At 43.4% G+C, this 18,475-nt stretch overlaps 1 protein-coding gene and 1 pseudogene across 1 annotated transcript; both read left to right on the top strand.

The window, feature by feature from the left end:
• Positions 1–147: 147 nt before the first annotated feature.
• Positions 148–3,910, top strand: LOC110485191 (major facilitator superfamily domain-containing protein 6-like; annotated as a pseudogene).
• Positions 3,911–5,367: 1,457 nt separating this feature from the next.
• Positions 5,368–16,027, top strand: zgc:171844 (bMERB domain-containing protein 1). Its single transcript, XM_021558217.3, has 6 exons — positions 5,368–5,633; positions 9,883–10,006; positions 12,450–12,523; positions 13,276–13,390; positions 14,265–14,335; positions 14,491–16,027. Exons 1-6 carry the CDS (start codon positions 5,555–5,557, stop codon positions 14,610–14,612), a joined length of 585 nt encoding a protein of 194 aa, XP_021413892.2. The 5' UTR covers positions 5,368–5,554; the 3' UTR covers positions 14,613–16,027.
• Positions 16,028–18,475: the final 2,448 nt, after the last annotated feature.

Raw genomic sequence — 18,475 nt, 5'->3', positions numbered from 1 at the left:
GAGCTGTTTCTATTTTATTTTACCTGTCTCGCGTAGTTGTCATCCTCACGCCCTGATGGCGCTGCAGACAAACAGCTTAATGCAAGGTGCACGACAACTGCTTTAACAACGGCTTTTTCAACTACGGAGAGGTGAAATCAGGTGGTCATGACAACTGCTTTAATTAACAACGGCCTTTTCAACTACGGAGAGGTGATATCAGGTGGTCATGACAACTGCTTTAACAACGGCCTTTTCAACTACGGAGAGGTGATATCAGGTGGTCATGACAACTGTCCAGAACCATATAAGAGATGTAAAAAGTCAGAGACAAAATGACCGAGCACAAAGAATAACCGTACGTTAATTAAAGTACTTTCAAAAAGCACAAGTTGTGTAAAACAGTTTACTGTAAAAGATAACGTGGATGGAGTGGACATGCTTCGGTTGAAACAGGTGCATTGACTAGCCTCTAACACACCAGCTGCGCTGAAAATTTGATTAATCGTTTTGACGGTTAACCATTGTAGCCTACTGATGTTAGTGGTTGTTTTTGGCTCTATTGAATTAGCTTACAGTTTTTTATTGTAGGTTTGTTCGGGGGCACATACATTATATCTTTATTTTCAGTGATTTCAGTAATTCTTTGAATATAGGCATTCATTAGTTAAATAAAAACAAATATGATTACATCCTCAATGTTAAATATGATTGCTATTTACCTATTCTTGATTTTAAGCTACACTGCTCAACAAATAAAGGTAACACTAAAATAACACATCCTAGATCTGAATGAATGAAATATTCTTATTGAATACTTTTTTCTTTACATAGTTGAATGTGCTGACAACAAAATCACACAAAAAGTATCAATGGAAATCAAATCTATCAACCCATGGAGGTTTGGATTTGGAGTCACACTCAAAATTAAAGTGGAAAACCACACTAGGCTGATCCAACTTTGATGTAATGTCCTTAAAACAAGTCAAAATGAGGCTCAGTAGTGTGTGTGGCCTCCACGTGCCTGTATGACCTCCCTACAACGCCTGGGCATGCTCCTGATGAGGTGGCGGATGGTCTCCTGAGGGATCTCCCCCCAGACCTGGACTAAAGCATCCGCCAACTCCTGGACAGTCTGTGGATGGAGCGAGACATGATGTCCCAGATGTGCTCAATTGGATTCAGGTCTGGGGAACGGGCGGGCCAGTCCATAGCATCAATGCCTTCCTCTTGCAGGAACTGCTGACACACTCCAGCCACATGAGGTCTAGCATTGTCTTGCTTTAGGAGGAACCCAGGGCCAACCGCACCAGCATATGGTCTCACAAGGGGTCTGAGGATCTCATCTCGGTACCTAATGGCAGTCAGGCTACCTCTGGCGAGCACATGGAAGGCTGTGCGGGCCCCCAAAGAAATGCCACCCCACACCATGACTGACCCACCGCCAAACCGGTCATGCTGGAGGATGTTGCAGGCAGCAGAACGTTCTCCACGGCGTCTCCAGACTCTGTCACGTCTGTCACATGTGCTCAGTGTGAACCTGCTTTCATCTGTGAAGAGCACAGGGCGCCAGTGGCGAATTTGCCAATCTTGGTGTTCTCTGGCAAATGCCAAACGTCCTGCACGGTGTTGGGCTGTAAGCACAACCCCCACCTGTGGACGTCGGGACGTCGAGTCTGTTTCTGACCGTTTGAGCAGACACATGCACATTTGTGGCCTGCTGGAGGTCATTTTGCAGGGCACTGGCAGTGCTCCTCCTGCTCCTCCTTGCACAAAGGCAGAGGTAGCGGTCCTGCTGCTGGGTTGTTGCCCTCCTACGGCCTCCACGTCTCCTGATGTACTGGCCTGTCTCCTGGTAGCGCCTCCATGCTCTGGACACTACGCTGACAGACACAGCAAACCTTCTTGCCACAGCTCGCATTGATGTGCCATCCTGGATGAGCTGCACTACCTGAGCCACTTGTGTGGGTTGTAGACTCTGTCTCATGCTATCACTAGACACTAGAGTGAAAGCACCGCCAGCATTCAAAAGTGACCAAAACATCAGCCAGGAAGCATAGGAACTGAGAAGTGGTCTGTGGTCACCAACTGCAGAACCACTCCTTTATTGGGGGTTTCTTGCTAATTGCCTATAATTTCCACCTGTTGTCTATTCTATTTGCATAACAGCATGTGAAATGTATTGTCAATCAGTGTTGCTTCCTAAGTGGACAGTTTGATTTCACAGAAGTGTGATTGACTTGGAGTTACATTGTGTTGTTTAAGTGTTCCCTTTATTTGTTTGAGCAGTGTATATTGCATTATTTACCAGGTATTCAAACATTAACCAAATAGTAAATGTACATGTTAGCTACTGTTTGAAATATGTTTATAAGGATTTCTATACATATTATTTATAATTATTCACAGTGCGTGCTCTGTATGAAGATAGTCTGTGAGACAGTGAGTTCACTTGGCTGGTGTAACGGATGTGAAACGGCTAGCTTAGTTAGCGGTGCGCGCTAAATAGCGTTTCAATCGGTGACGTCACTTGCTCTGAGACCTTGAAGTAGTGGTTCCCCTTGCTCTGCTTCGTGGGTGACTGTTGTTGATGTGTGCAAACACTACAACAAGAGGAGGGCAGTGATTACAAGGTCTCTGGTCTGTTCAGCAGGGGCAGCCCTCATCCTCCTCCTGCTTATCCCATCCACAGGCATCGAGACGCTGACATGTCACTGCAACAGCTCTCACCTCAGTGTGAGCTCCACTGAAGAGCTGAGTGACTGTGTGAGTGTTGTTGGCAGTGTAATGTCTACCACCCACACTACCATTGTGTCCCAGTCAGCAACACATGAATCTTCACCTACAGAGACAACCATTGACACTGTGTCTTCCGCTGTTTCAATGAGCAAAGCCACAACCTACACACTTCAGTTGCAACATTCCAACAATGTGACTTCTCAGTGGTCACACGTGAATGTATCTGTGGCCAACCACAGTAAAGGAGGGAAGGGAAATGTCTTAGAGTCCCACCACGGTGCCTCCAATACTTTGCCCACAGTGAGGAGGGTTAGCAGGTCAGCAGAAAAGGAGAAGCAGAGGGAGAAGGATGAGGCCCGCTTAGAGTTCCTGGGCAACCTCAAAGTTATGGACGTCCAGCACCAGCTCTTCTTCATGCTCCTCATCGTGGTGTCAATATGGGAGCTGATGGCCGCCCCTCTGGAATGGACCGTGGACGATGGGCTCTATGAGTATTTGGATTTTGTGGATGGGTCTGATCGCTATAGTAGTACAGGAGTGTGGGGGTTGCTTGGGGCTGTGTGTGGGGTGAGTGGTGCAGGACTGCTGGTGAGCCACCTGGACTGCCTCATTGGCTCACACACACCCAGGGTAGCGTTGCTCTCCCGGGCCGCCTTCCCTCTGCTGAGTGGTCAGGTGTCGAAGCTCCTGAGCCCAGGCAGGGTGCTGCTGGTGGGGACGGCCTGCCTGGCCCTGCAGAGCCTCTATTACTCCTTCCTGTGGGGCCCATGGGCTGCAATACCTGTCCAGGTGCTGAGCTGCTTCAGCAGTGGCGCCCTCTGGTGGGCAGTGCAAGTGCAGTACGAGGACGTGACCACGCCGGGCACAGAGAGGAGCGTGAGGAGGGTCTACCAGGCCCTCTCTCTGGACCTGGGGGCAGGGCTGGGCAACATGGCCGGGGGGTTTGTTGTCCACATGTTTGGGGTATCTGTGCTATTCAGAGGGGTAGCGGTGATTCTGCTCCTGTGGTGCCTGTTTCTACCCCTGCTCCAGTGGCAAGCCCCACCCCAACGCAGGATCAACTACTCCCGCCTCCTCGCTGCTGACACCAGTGAAGTGAGCGAATCAGAGTCGGAGCAGGAGACCGACTGGCTGGAGAAAGCCATGGAGGATGACGAGCAATAATAACATGGGTTGGAGTATAAATCTTTAGACCTAAGGAACAATATGCAACATAATGGAAGGATGACAGTATCAATTCTCCTCCTGGAGGATTCCACCACCACTTACGGACATGTCACTCTTCATTTAGTCTGCCTTCTTGCTGCTCCACAAACTGCTAAGTGAATCTGTGGCAGGCTGGTTTAATTGAAAACCCAGTATTGCTTTTTAATTCTCTTTACTGCAGCTTTATTCATTTAGTGCTAATGCTCTAGCATTCCCCACCTGCCCAGAAGGTGTTTAGCATTCTTCAGTTAAACTAAACACATGGACTGCAAGCCTCACTATTGCACTGGAGGTAGATCCACTGTGAATGCAGAGTGATGATAAACTGTTATTTGCATAAGTTATCAAGAAACTCTGGAAAGCAAATAACGGAGAAGAATTAGGTGTGGGCAGGTGACTGTGGTTGATATACATGTCCAATGACTAGTAGTAAATCAATAAAAATCTTAGTATTATTGTGCCTTGAAGACATTCTCAAATATTGATGACTGGCATTACAATACATTTTGTTTATCTGATGTTTATAGTATATTTATTGATACATTGTAAGTCAATGCAGTGGACAGTATATGTCAATACCTCACAACAGCATAGTGTCAAACATCAGAAAATGTCTTGTAGTGTTTTTGAAGAACACAAGCAGGAAACCCAATGCCTCTTGTGTCAATATCAATACTCCTCTTAATGTAACAAAGCAAAGGTCAGCAGTATGTGGAACTCCTCTTGAATCTTTGTATTTGGCCTTGTCTGTCATGACTCATGACTGTGGAGAACAGTCAGTTGAGTGAAAAGGAGCTGTCAGCCTGAGCAGGCGCCGGACGGTGGTCCTTCTGTTCACGTCCACCTCATACTGTTGACTTACTCACGCACTATCCTGACCGTATCAGCCAGAGAGGTGAATTGTCACCTCATGAAATTGACTGAACTCTTTTCTATTTTTATCTGTCTGTGCACTGTAGACCTATAGGATACTGCTCTCTACTGATGACTTTAGTCTGAAGTCCCTGTGTGTACACAGCTGCTGGATCAGTTTATAGGGTAAGTGATGTTGCCCTGGGCTTGGAGTGCTTCCACCTACTGGCCAGAGGCAGCACCTGCTACCAGCCCATTCTCTCCAGGCCAGACAGAGCTGGCTGACAGCCCCATTCAGTGAACACAGATGAGGCTTCCAATACAGCAGCAGCATCTGCTCCCTCCTCACCAGTCAGTCCTCAAGGGCCCTGCAGGATGAAATCATGTCAGCTCCAGCATAAACTCAATCCGGCATGGAAAATTAATGATGGAAGCTGATATCACATGTGAATGTTATTCATTCTTTCATTTTTTTGAGGTGGGGGAATATTGATCCCCTCCTAACCTTACCTTTGCAAGTCACAAGGTGGCGCTTCACGTTCAACTTCAGTCATTTGACTCGAGCTGTGTCCGTGGTGCTGAAATCACACTGTATTCTGCAAATACATAGCCGACGTTCAACATGTATTCTCCACGTGGTGATGGTGTTTCCTTATGGCCACGTAAATAAATAGGCTGCGCCGTGTAATTACATTTTCAAATAGGCTAAAGTAGGCTAAGGGTATTTATCTGCTACTGATTTATCATTATCAAGCCTGAAGTCGTTCAAACCGAAGAAATGGAAAAGGAGCGAAAATCCTCCAAACAATATGGGTCTTTGGAACGAAGCAAATTGGATGGAAAAGCTGATAAGAAGGGTGAGCCTTTGCAAAATGCTTAATTATATACAGTACATAGCATAGAAAGTTGTATATATGCGGGCTGCCTTTTTATCTATTCTACTGTGAGTTTGTTTTGCATGAGGATAAATTGAGTTTGATAGAACATGGTGCTGAAATCTTAACGTTTAAGTCTATTTTCTGTACAAAAATCCAATATGTTTTGTGATTTGGAGACTTTATGAAGATTATATTTGATACTCGAAATGAGCTCCATCTATACATTGAATACTTGCAGTAATTCAGATGAGATGCAATTGTTGTCATATTCTTAATGGCTATAAGGCTCAAAATGTTACTCTGGTCCATGTGCTGATCATAAAATGAAACACTCGACTGGGTTAATGACACTCATTGGTGAGTGAAGAATCTGATATTCTTGTGTAATGTCTGTTTTCTTCTTCTGTACTAGTAGAATCATTACATGAACATAGACCATGGATACTGTTACTGCATTTAGGAGTGAAAGCCATAACGGGAAGACAGATAGATAGATCGATTCGATCTGAGAGTGAGAATTATTTTCTGAAAAGAGAACTTGGTGCAACAAGGCATAGAACAGAGCGTGCAGGAGGCAGGGAGTACACTTTAAAATGACATCTGGAGGCTGGGGGCAGCAAGGCGAACTAAAGAGCGACTTTGCTTGGAATTAGTAGGCAAAATGATGGAAATTCAGAGTGTTTGAACTGAGGTTGAGGAAGTCTTTGTTTTACTTCCTCTTAGTGTTTTCGGTATGCAGAGGGGCTCAGTAGAGTGGACTGGTATCCTAAAAGAAGACGTGAAACTGCTGTTCTGACTCATTGTGTTACTCTGTCTGTACAGGTGCAGTGTGAGGATGTGACTCACCTTTGCCTCTAGCTGTGACTCTTCACAGGCGACACAGGGAGAGACAGTGATGAGTCTCTAAAAAGGTGAACAGGAACGGAGTATAGCCAGCCACACACAGAGCCCTGGTAAAGCTCTGGTAATCCAAAATGACATTTTGAAATCCAATTGTGAGGAGCAATTTTCACAATAGGGGCAGAATATTGCCTCCGGGGAAAGGCACACACAGCAGGCAACCCACGATTAAAACGTCAATCTTGAACTGAGGATTTCTTCAAAATGCGTAATTAGTGAAGATCCATTGGGGAAAAAAACTAGCAGGAGCTGCTAAAACGTAAATGATGAAATGTGTGTGTTAGATGGCATTAGCCTTGTTATCCCTGGTGACTTGGCCTCTGTTTTCACCTAATGTTGTCTTTTCTGACAAGGTGAAGTAATTAAGAGCCAATTGCAGCACTGTTGGAGGAGTCATAACTGATCTGTGAGGAGGCTGCAGGATGAACAGCAATGATGCATTACTGGGCTTTCAGTGGATTGCAGGATTACATAGTGGTGAGGAGTCTACCTGGGCGCCTGGAGGTCAGAGGGAGTTGTTGACTCTTCAGGGCAGTTCACTATGGGAGGTGTCCTGAGTTGTCTCATTAAACTAATGTTAACTAAGAACACAATAGCATTGGATCAGAAAAGCCCCTCTGTAACAATAGACTAAAGAAGGACATCTCAGCCTTTTAATCCAAAACTGAGATCCGAGTCATTTGTCATTTGCCTCAAATTCCCCTCGCCATCATATTCAATTCTTTCACTCATCCCCAGCCAGTGTAGCGCAAGTCTGTAGAGCTTTACACTGAGCAATGGATGGTTTATTCCAATTATCCAACCCATCCTCTGTTGTAGGATGGAACATTTCTAGACCAAATGAAGAGGAATCTACATGATTATCAGTTATTGTAAACTAGTCCTAATTCCAAATTATATATTGTTTTAGTTGCCCAATATACGTTCATGCACCAGTTAGTGTATGCGTTGTTTATATATGTATAGTGTTTGGCAGTGTATGCGTTGTTTACGTATGTATAGTGTTTGACAGTGTATGCGTTGTTTACGTATGTATAGTGTTTGACAGTGTATGCGTTGTTTACGTATGTATAGTGTTTGACAGTGTATGCGTTGTTTACATATGTATAGTGTTTGACAGTGTATGCGTTGTTTACATATGTATAGTGTTTGACAGTTCTATGCCACTGCAGGTTGAGATGACTATAATGTAGATGATTATATTCAGTGTGTCATATCATCTTGGTAAACTAGGATCTCCTCACGGATAGCAATCACAGCGCTTCACAGACTATGACCAATGAAACAGACCGGCCCCCTCCGAGGCACCACTGCCAAATTAGGAAATGTTAATGAGACTGCATGAGTCTACTCAACTGATGACCTTAACCAGTTCATTATAGATTCTAGAAATGTATTAGTTCATGGGTGCTCAGCATCTCTTTCCTACTTTAATTGTCACTGATTCTGTCTTCTTTCTCATTGTCTGAGATTATTTCTCATTGTTCATGAAACTCAGGCATGTATCAATATCCTGAAGTCAACTGTTCAGCGAGAGCTGCCGTCATGCCATCCCAATCTCAGCACCACTGAGTCTCTGCCCAGCCTGGCAGTGTGCCACTCAGAAAGGCACGTTCCCTCCATGCTGTCCCACTGGGGGAGGAAATCCAGGAAGCGTGCTGCACACATGCTGTAATTAAGGCAGGCTGAAGACACACACTCACCACCATGCACACACCCACTCACCACTTATGTTGCTGCCATACTTTTTACTATTGTTGTTGTTATTATTATTTATCCTGGTACCAGTCACTTTCTCATAATCTCTGCCTACATGTACATATCCAACTCAATACTCCAGTATCCCTGTACATTGTACATTTGGTGCTGGCACTGACCCTGTATATAGCTTATTTATTTTTTCTCATGTTTTGTTTTAGTTTTTTCTTAGTTATACTATTTTGATATTGAATACTTCACTGTTGGGTAGGGTTTGCAAGTTAAGCATTTCACTGTACTTGGGCATGTGACAAATTAAACTTCTATGACACGATCATGTTGTGCTAGGATAGGTGGCGCGAGCAGAATAAGCAGTCATTTGTTCCCATTTTTGTGCTGATGCACAGTACTATGTCAATGTAGCAGTAGAATAACTTGCTAATACACTAAATGACCAAAAGTATGTGGACACCTGCTGGTCGAACATCTCATTCCATTCCATCTCATTAATATGGAGTTGGTCCTCCTTTGCTGCTATAACAGCCTCCACTCTTCTGGGAAGGCTTTCCACTAGATGTTGGAACACTGTTGCAGGGACTTGCTTCCATTCAGCCACAAGGGCATTAGTGAGGTCGAGCACTGATTTTTGGCCGATTAGGCCTGTTTGATGGGGTTGAGGTCAGGGCTCTGTGTAGGCCAGTCAAGTTCTTCCACACCTCAACAAACCATTTCTGTATGGACATCGCTTTGTGCTGAAACAGGAAACTGTTGCCATAAAGCTGAAAGCACAGAATCATCGATAATGTCATTGTATGCTGTAGCATTAAGATTTCCCTTCACTGGAACTAAGGGGCTTAGCTGAACCATGAAAATCAGCCACAGACACATTATTCCTCCTCCACCAAAGTTTACAGTTGGAACTATGCATTGGAGCAGGTAGTGTTCTCCTGGCATCCGCCAAACCCAGTTTTGTCCGTCAGACTGCCAGATGGTGAAGTGTGATTCATCACTTCCGAGAACTCGTTTCCACTGCTCCAGAGTCCAATGGCAGCGAGCTTTACACCACTCCAGCCGATGCTTGGCATTACGCATGGAGATCTTAGGCTTGTGTGCGGCTGCTCAGCCATGAAACCCCATATCATGAAGATCCCAACAAACAGTTATTGTGCTGACGTTGCTTCCAGAGGCAGTTTGGAACTCGGTAGTGAGTGCTGCAACCGAGGACAGACGATTTCTGCGCGTTATGAGCTTCAGCACTCGCCGGTCCTGTTCTGTGAGCCTGTGTGGCCTACCACTTCGCGGCTGAGGCGTTGTTGCTCCTAGACGTTTCCACTTCACAATAACAGCACTTGAGGTTGACTGGAGCAGCTCTAGCAGGGCAGAAATTTGACGAACTGACTCGTTGGAAAAGTGGCATCCTATGACGGTGCCACGTTGTAAGTCACTGAGCTCTTCAGTATGGGCCATTCTACTGCCAATGTTTGTCTATGGAGATTCTATGGCTGTGTGCTCGATTTTATACACCTGTCAGCAGTGGGTGTGGCTGAAATATCCTAATCCACTCATTTGAAGGGGTGTACACATACTTTTTTATATACAGTGTATCTTTGTTTTCTTGTTTCCCTTCCAGCAGAGGAAGACATTGTCTCAATGGCGGACTCCACCATCACAATAGATCACATTGAAGGGGAGCTTTTCAGAATCGAGCGGATACGTGATGTTCTAGTACGGAGGGAATCAGAACTAAGATACATGTGAGCATTTTTTTAAATAACTATCCAATCACACCAACACTCAGTTTCTGACTCTTTTGGTGATTTATCAAAGCCCTCTAGTATGAGGTAGAAGAACAGGATACACATGTTGGTCCTTTTCAGTCACACATAACATCCATGCCCTGGCTCCTTGTGGAATGGGTTGTGGTTGAACTGTAGCAGGTTTTCACAGGGCTCATTAGAGTTGATCCCCTCGGACTTGGTGACGCTCCACATATGACAGCATCTAGCGATTGTACATGAAGGCGAATACTGTGTAGAGGACAGCAGCCTGCTGTCCTATTAGTCTACCCGCTCAGCTCGTACACTTGTCTCAACACTGCACATGGACTTTGTTCTAAGAACAAACGGTTTTATACTCCTCTCTTTCCGATCCCCTTGGCTGTAATGTTTCTTCTTCATTATTGTGACGTGCAGGGGAAAGAGGGGAGAGACACAGAGAAAGGATAATGATGCTGGGTATGGGGAGGTCCAGTTGCTGGGGAGATGTGCACCGATGCGTACATTAGCCTACATTCTCACTGTTCCTCCTCAAGACCTTAACTTTCTGGGTTGGAGCTTACATATAAGAAACCCTCGAAGTAAAACATCCTATGGGATTTCTGTGAGAATCAGTATGATTACTGAACACTAACCCTGCTTTACACTAACAATAATCACTATTGGCCTGGTAAACAACCGCACTTCCGCTCACCATTAAGTAGATGAGCACAGCGGCACAGAGAGCTTTTCTCACTTCTTACTGTATCTGTGATTCCTCGTCTTTCATCTCCAGGGACAGGAGCATATTGACCCCAGTCGCTGCAGAGCTCAAGGTCTTTTCAAGGCTGACCACAGCTCTAACAGAGAGAAACTGAACAGTGATAGCATAATACCTTTGTTCATGTGGAAAGGTAATTACTGTTAGGTTTCTGATGTGTAAATTAGCTTGTTTCCTTATCTACTTAGGTGGAAGTGAAATTAAAAACGAATAACATGACATGGTTTACTTATGGAATTAAATGCGAACTCTCACTTGCATGCAGTGCATTAGGTGTATGCAGTTCAGTGTGTATTCTTTAATGCTGTAGGCACCACGAGGTGCTTTATTGTGAACGTGTAATGTCGGGATGCAGCTTCAGACACAATGACAGGGCAACACAAAGGGAATCCATATTAAAGCACGTACACAATTTCCATGCAAATAAGCTGTGATGCAGGTACTGTATTGGTCACTCCTATGAAGTGGCTTGAAAATAACACATTTCCTGTGTTTAAAGGGCTTGGGGCATGTTTATCTAGGAGTTAATTTTCCTCTTATTGTCTGACGGAAAAGCCCAGTTATCCAGAGCCTCAGTGTCTGACCAGTATTGTTTACTTAAACCTCCCTACCTGAGTCAATTAGTGAAATGAGATATGATGCAGCTGCAGCTCCGATAGATGGGGAGTGACTCATTCTCAGAGGCCCTGTGGCATCCGAGTTAATTCAGCTAATAAACCCTCAGCCAACAATAATTTCAGTCCACCTGGGAAGAGGAGAAAGTTAATTTAGTTCGCCATTTCCACTGAAGTGGTTTCTGTCTGTAGGATAGGCTAATATGGTTATTGCTATCATGTCTATGTTTACCAATCTGAAATGGGAAATCGCTTAAATTCTATAGCGTTACATTCTACTATGCATTTGTCCATTTAAATGTACTGTGTTCGAATCGCTTGTGGAGTCACAAAATTGTATTTTTAAATACAAGTAATTATCTCTACACTCATCTAGAGTATCTCTCCCAGTCTCCTAGCTCTGCCTGTCAGGCAGTTTTTTCAGTCGGCAGCAATTATGTTTTAATCGCTATAATTCGCTGTTGTTATATTGACCACGTTCTAATAGAGGAGTTATTGCAGAAGCTGAGAGCTTTAGGAAAGTTATGCCTCAGTAGACCGGACACCTGCAGGGTTCTCTGGCACATTGTGGTCCCAGGGGAAGGGTGATCACATCAGAAGGTCCTCTATGTCACAACCCTTATTACTGCCCAGCAGGATCTGTCTGACTGTAGTGACTGTCTGTCCTTAAGTGTTAACCCTAGTGTGGGGTTATACATGCAAGCCACAGTGTCTTCAGAGAGACCACTCAACACTGGAGCCAGCATCATTGTATCTTTAAGACTACAATCTCTCCGTCCTCTGTATTGAAGCATTCTGTATGGGCTTCAATTGTTCTGTCAGTAAGAGCAATTAGGATCGATTCCTGAGTGTCAGACTAAGTGTAGTACAGGGAGAAGAACAGCGACTGTATTGACAGTCAATACGTGACAGGATCCGATTCTCACCTAGTCCTGGTTTCTCTTCCTCTGGGTCATACTAAACGGCTGTGAAGAAAGATTGCCTTTGAAGTATATCAATGTGGTTTATGATTGAGAATGAAATAGATTCCTACATGTTTTTCCCTCAGGATGGACGACATTCAGCTTTGCAAGGAAATCACACGGCTGAAAAAAGAACTTCAGAAGCTGGTGTCTGTTTCAGGTATGCTACCATACACTCTTAGAAAAAAGTGTTCCAAAAAGGTTATTTGACTGTTCCCTTAATTAAGAGAACCCTTTCTGGTTCCAGGTAGAAGCCTTTTTGGTTCCAGGTATAACCGTTTTGATTTCCAAGTAGAACCCTCTGTGGAAAAGGTTCTACATGGAACACAAAAGGGTTATTATACCTGTGACCAAAAGGGTTCTATCTGGAACCAAAAAGGTTTCTTCAAACCCTTTTGGTTTCTAGATGGCATATTTTTTATGTGAGGTGACTCTCTCTCTGTGTGAGGTGAGGTGTTCAATTCACATTATAGAGAGCACACACTCGCTGTGCCAGAAAATGAGGAAATATCTGCATCAAAAGGGCGTATGGTCCAGCTAGTGCTCTAGGAAAACTAATAATAAAAGATTTGCAGGACAGACAAGCAGAAGATTTGGAGCACAACGTCCTCATTATCTCAGCTTATCATTTCAATGTTTAAGCCCCAGCCTCTCTCTGGTTTATCTCACATTTGGTAGGTTAGATCCAGTGGTAATGCTATCCACGCCACTTTCTCAGTATTATAACAGGAACACCATGCACAGTCATCTGGTGGTTACAGATCCATCAGCCTAAGATTCATTTGCCTGGGTCTTAATCTTGAACTGGAGCTGTATCAATGCTTAATGATTCCTAACATCTATGATTACTATATGAACTGTCTGTGACTGCTGTATGATCACTCCATGACTATACTGTCTGTATGACTCCAGACACAGACAAATCCAACGAGGACCGGCAGAGGGAGGAGGAGTTGCTGCAGCAGATCCACAAGCTGGTAGAGACCAGGGACTTCCTGGTGGATGACGTGGAGTTTGAGAGGCTCAGGTGAGTGCTGCCATGATCTTAAAGGCAAGGAGGGTTGGGCCATCATGTTCTTAAAGGCAAGGGCTACCGTAACTATCCATGTTGCCGAAGTAGCATCTAGTGACTATTAATATTGGTGACACAGTCATTGTCACCTCTGAGCCATACTGTAACTGAGCCAGTTGGGGAACATTCTTCCATGCCGCTGTCAATGTGAATTAAACCCACGCGATCGATCTGTTGAGGTGGATTTAAAAGGGTATTTTTCACTTCTGTGGTTTATAGAGTATTGTATTCTCTCTAGAGGCTGGGCTGAGCGTTGTGTGTTGCTCAGTGTATATTTAGTGTAAATGACAGTGAGTCACACAAAGGAAGCAAGCCCCTTCCACATTGCATTTGTTTACAGTGCTAAATTAGCTATCTTGCATGTCAGGCATCCCTGCTTCTCTGACTACAAGTCTGAGTGACACTTTTGACAGCTCTCAGAAAGGTGGGTGTACGTGGGAAGCAGATACTTAATAATTTACAGTAAAGTGATGTTGACAGTAGAAAATCATGAAGAGAAAATGATGCATTGTTAAGGTGAATTCACACCATCCACACATATGAACAAATGTCAGAGGTGTTCTTTTATGCCTCTGTCTCTATCCAGTTGTTTGGTTGGTTATTTGTTTATTTTGTGTGTGTGTGTGTATGTGTGTGTGTGTGTGTGTGTGTGTGTGTGTGTGTGTGTGTGTGTGTGTGTGTGTGTGTGTGTGTGTGTGTGTGTGTGTGTGTGTGTGTGTGTGTTTGTGCCTATGTATGACTGTGTTTTATGGCAACAGGGGCTGTGAAAGATATAGGAAGATTTTACCCTTTGTTAACTGTGCTCATACCACTAAATCTCCTTCAACAGGGAGAGAGAGGAGGACAAAGAAATGGCTGATTTCTTGCAGTCTAAATTCTCAAAGACCTCAAAGAAAAAAGGTATGTGCAAATGTGTTACCATAGTGCTGTTAGTCAAGGCTCAAATATGAAGCTTCCTTTTGTGCAGTTAGTCCAAGATGCATTGAATGAACCAAGTTAAAATATGATAACAACATTAACAATGCTGATGATAATGATGTCTCTTTTTTCCCCAGATGTCACAGAGGACCGAAGGATGACCTCCAAAGCCCAGCAGACTTCGTCCACTCCCTTCGTCACCAAAACTGGTCTCACCCTTCTGAAGGAGTGTTGCGGCTTCACATGCTCTGTCATGTAGACTCCCTGCCCTGTGGAGAGACGGAGACACGTTGTTGGTTTCTGGATGGGGTTATTTGTGTTGAGTGGGCAGACAGAGCTCTCATACTTCGACTATAACCCTAAACATATGTACAGTGACGGTTGGGACTGTGTTCCCATCAATTAATGTATTGCTGGGTCATTGCACCAATTTAGTACATTTTGAGAAGTGTAACAAAAAAAACTTTAGATTTCAGCAAATATTTACATTCTGTAATATATATATATGTCATATATATGACTGAGCCAAATAGGCTATAGATATGTCATATATATGACTGAGTCAAATAGGCTATATATATGTCATACATATGACTGAGTCAAATAGGCTACATACAGTGGGGAGAACAAGTATTTGATACACTGCTGATTTTGCAGGTTATCTTACTTACAAAGCATGTAGAGGTCTGTCATTTTTATCATAGGTACCACTTCAACTGTGAGAGACGGAATCTAAAACAAAATCCAGAAAATCACATTGTTTGATTTTTAAGTAATTAATTTGCATTTTATTGCATGACATAAGTATTTTATACATTAGAAAAGCAGAGCTTAATATTTGGTACAGAAACCTTTGTTTGCAATTACAGAGATCATACGTTTCCTGTACTTCTTGACCAGGTTTGCACATACTGCAGCAGGGATTTTGGCCCATTCCAGGACCTTGAGATGCTTCTTATGGAGCCACTCCTTATTTGCCCTGGCTGTGTGTTTCGGGTTGTTGTCATTCTGGAAGACCCAGTCACGACCCATCTTCAATGCTCTTACTCAGGGAAGAAGGTTGTTGGCCAAGATCTCGCGATACATGGCCCCATCCATCCTCCCCTCAATACGGTGCAGTCGTCCTGTCCCCTTTGCAGAAAAGCATCCCCAAAGAATGATGTTTCCACCTCCATGCTTCACGGTTGGGATGGTGTTCTTGGGGTTGTACTCATCCTTCTTCCTCCAAACACGGCGAGTGGAGTTTAGACCAAAAAGCTCTATTTTTGTCTCATCAGACCACATGACCTTCTCCCATTCCTCCTCTGGGTCATCCAGATGGTCATTGGCAAACTTCAGACGGGCCTGGACATGCGCTGGCTTGAGCAGGGGGACCTTGCGTGCACTGCAGGATTTTAATCCATGACGGCGTAGTGTGTTACTAAAGGTTTTCTTTGAGACTGTGGTCCCAGCTCTCTTCAGGTCATTGACCAGGTGTACAGCTGCCGTGTAGTTCTGGGCTGATCCCTCACCTTCCTCATGATCATTGATGCCCCACGAGGTGAGATCTTGCATGGAGCCCCAGACCGAGGGTGATTGACCGTCATCTTGAACTTCTTCCATTTTCTAATAATTGCGCCAACAGTTGTTGCCTTCTCACCAAGCTGCTTGCCTATTGTCCTGTAGGCCATCCCAGCCTTGTGCAGGTCTACAATTTGATCCCTGATGTCCTTACACAGCTCTCTGGTCTTGGCCATTGTGGAGAGGTTGGAGTCTGTTTGATTGAGTGTGTGGACAGGTGTCTTTTATACAGGTAACGAGTTCAAACAGGTGCAGTTAATACAGGTAATGAGTGGAGAACAGGAGGGCTTCTTAAAGAAAAACTAACAGGTCTGTGTGAGCCGGAATTCTTACTGGTTGGTAGGTGATCAAATACTTATGTCATGCAATAAAATACAAATTAATTACTTAAAAATCATACAAAGTGATTTTCTGGATTTTTGTTTTAGATTCCGTCTCTCACAGTTGAAGTGTACCTATAATAAAAAATTACAGACCTTTACATGCTTTGTAAGTAGGAAAATCTGCAAAATCGGCAGTGTATCAAATACTTGTTCTCCCCACTGTATATGTCATATATATGACTGAGACAAATAGGCTATAGATATGTCATATATATGATTGAGTCAAATAGGCTATAGATATGTCATATATATGACTGAGTCAAATAGGCCATATATATGTCATGTATATATGACTGAGTCAAATAGGCCATATATATGTCATGTATATATGACTGAGTCAAATAGGCTATATATATGTCATGTATATATGACTGAGTCAAATAGGCCATATATATGTCATGTATATATGACTGAGTCAAATAGGCCATATATATGTCATGTATATATGACTGAGTCAAATAGGCTATATATATACATATGTCAGCCAAGTCCATAAATCAACACATATCTTCTTCATCGCCATGGTCAAAATAAGTATTCTGGTCTGTGACCATGTTTCAATTAACAAACAGAGGTACTATCCTTTGGACAGAGTGAAAATGACAACGGAACGTTTCCATTCTGATACATTCTTTTAATCTGTAGCAAATGTGGGTCATCTCCTGGAAATGACTATCTGGCCACCCTTGGATGGTTGGTGTATATTTGTGGACGTACAAATGAGGAAAGCTGTCTGTAAAACCTGTAGTGTGATTTGACACGGTGAGTGACTACGTTTAAAAGCTCTGCAGCAGGAGAGTCATTGAGCACCAGGTTAATGGCAATTATCTTATTCAAATAGACCCTGTCCAATTAAAGTAATTAGACAGTATTATGTGTTGCTATGACTGCAATTATCTCTCTTTAATGCATTAGAGCTTGACACTTCATTCCCATGGGCATTGTCTACACAGCAATGACTAGCAAACCTCACTCTGTCTCTTGGTGACATTTTACATGGTCACGACTAACTATGACACTGCGTAACCTTGCTAAAGGCCACTGCTTGCTTGGCTTCCATGCCAGGTGAAGAAAGGAGCTAAAAATGATCCTCCTCTCGGCTCCTTGGTATCTCCCCTCTGGACTAGCTGCTTTACTTTGGTACCTACCCTGTCATTAGCTGTGTCTGATTCCTGGAAAGTCACCAGAATTACATTCAGCTCTCTGCTTTCACAATTCTAATATTGTTTCAATTTCAGTTTCAAATGCCATGTTTTGCTTTTTTTGTTCCCCATGACCTTCTATTACGCTGATTGGTCTGACAGGGATTGCTGTTGTTGCCAATTTGCGATACTTGTACTTTTTTTGTGACAGTAGAGATAAATGTGTGATAGTGAAAACCATGTACTGTGAATGTGGCTTTGACAAATATCTCAGAGTATCAAGGACAACTTTCCAAGCATAATGGAGATCAGAATGTCTCCCCTTTGAATGAGATAATATGCCTTGAAATACACTGTCTGCTGCTTATTCTATTACAAAACACTCTTTAACCTGACATCTATCAATGAGAACAGTCTGCTCAATGTAACAGCTCATTCACAATGCTCTGTATGTTTATGTTTAATTCTCTACAATGGTTTAATCCAAACTGACTGGCACATTATATGGGTGGAGAACTGAACATTTATTTTCACATTTATGATCCTAATGGCCATGGGAGTTGATTGTGATTAGGCTACTTGTTATTGTGTTTTGTGGCTTAGAATGTCAGAACTTCTGGTTGTACATATTGTATCGGTTTAGCGTGCTTGTCTAATTAAAGAGTTGTAATGTAGGTTTATTCTTCATTATTAAAACATAATTATTAAATAACTGTTTCAATCTGGACAGTATTACCACCAAACCAGGTAAAAGCTTGTGCAAGGATATTGTAAGCTGGTTATAAGGAGCTAAATTGATTTATTTCAAGATCATGTACATCTTTACCCTAATTGAATCTTATGCTTTCTATACTCTCATCTCTATGAATCACTGCGCCAACAAATGCTTTGTGTTATCAAGTGAGTGTGATAATCAGGCAGTTTTCTTCCTTCTCTTCCACGCTCTCATCTCAGAGACGTGGGTGGGCGTCGAGAGCATGGGAAACAAAGACACAGGAGCCAGCGGAGGCTGCTGAGGGGAGAACGGCTCATAATAA

This window comes from Oncorhynchus mykiss, chromosome 13 (assembly GCF_057628025.1).
Source record: "Oncorhynchus mykiss isolate SJ-2025 chromosome 13, ASM5762802v1, whole genome shotgun sequence".
In the NCBI taxonomy this organism is placed as follows: Eukaryota; Metazoa; Chordata; class Actinopteri; order Salmoniformes; family Salmonidae; genus Oncorhynchus; species Oncorhynchus mykiss.
Note: the sequence above shows the minus strand (reverse complement) of the source record. Positions and strands in the feature narration are given on the sequence as shown.

What these genes read in the sequence shown, in the direction of transcription:
- zgc:171844 (XM_021558217.3), top strand. Translation starts at nt 5,555, where the DNA reads ATGGAAAAGGAGCGAAAATCCTCCAAACAATATGGGTCTTTGGAACGA. An exon ending in TGGAAAAGCTGATAAGAAGG is followed by an intron (nt 5,634 to 9,882) that starts GTGAGCCTTTGC and finishes TTTCCCTTCCAG; the next exon opens with CAGAGGAAGACATTGTCTCA. An exon ending in GAAGCTGGTGTCTGTTTCAG is followed by an intron (nt 12,524 to 13,275) that starts GTATGCTACCAT and finishes GTATGACTCCAG; the next exon opens with ACACAGACAAATCCAACGAG.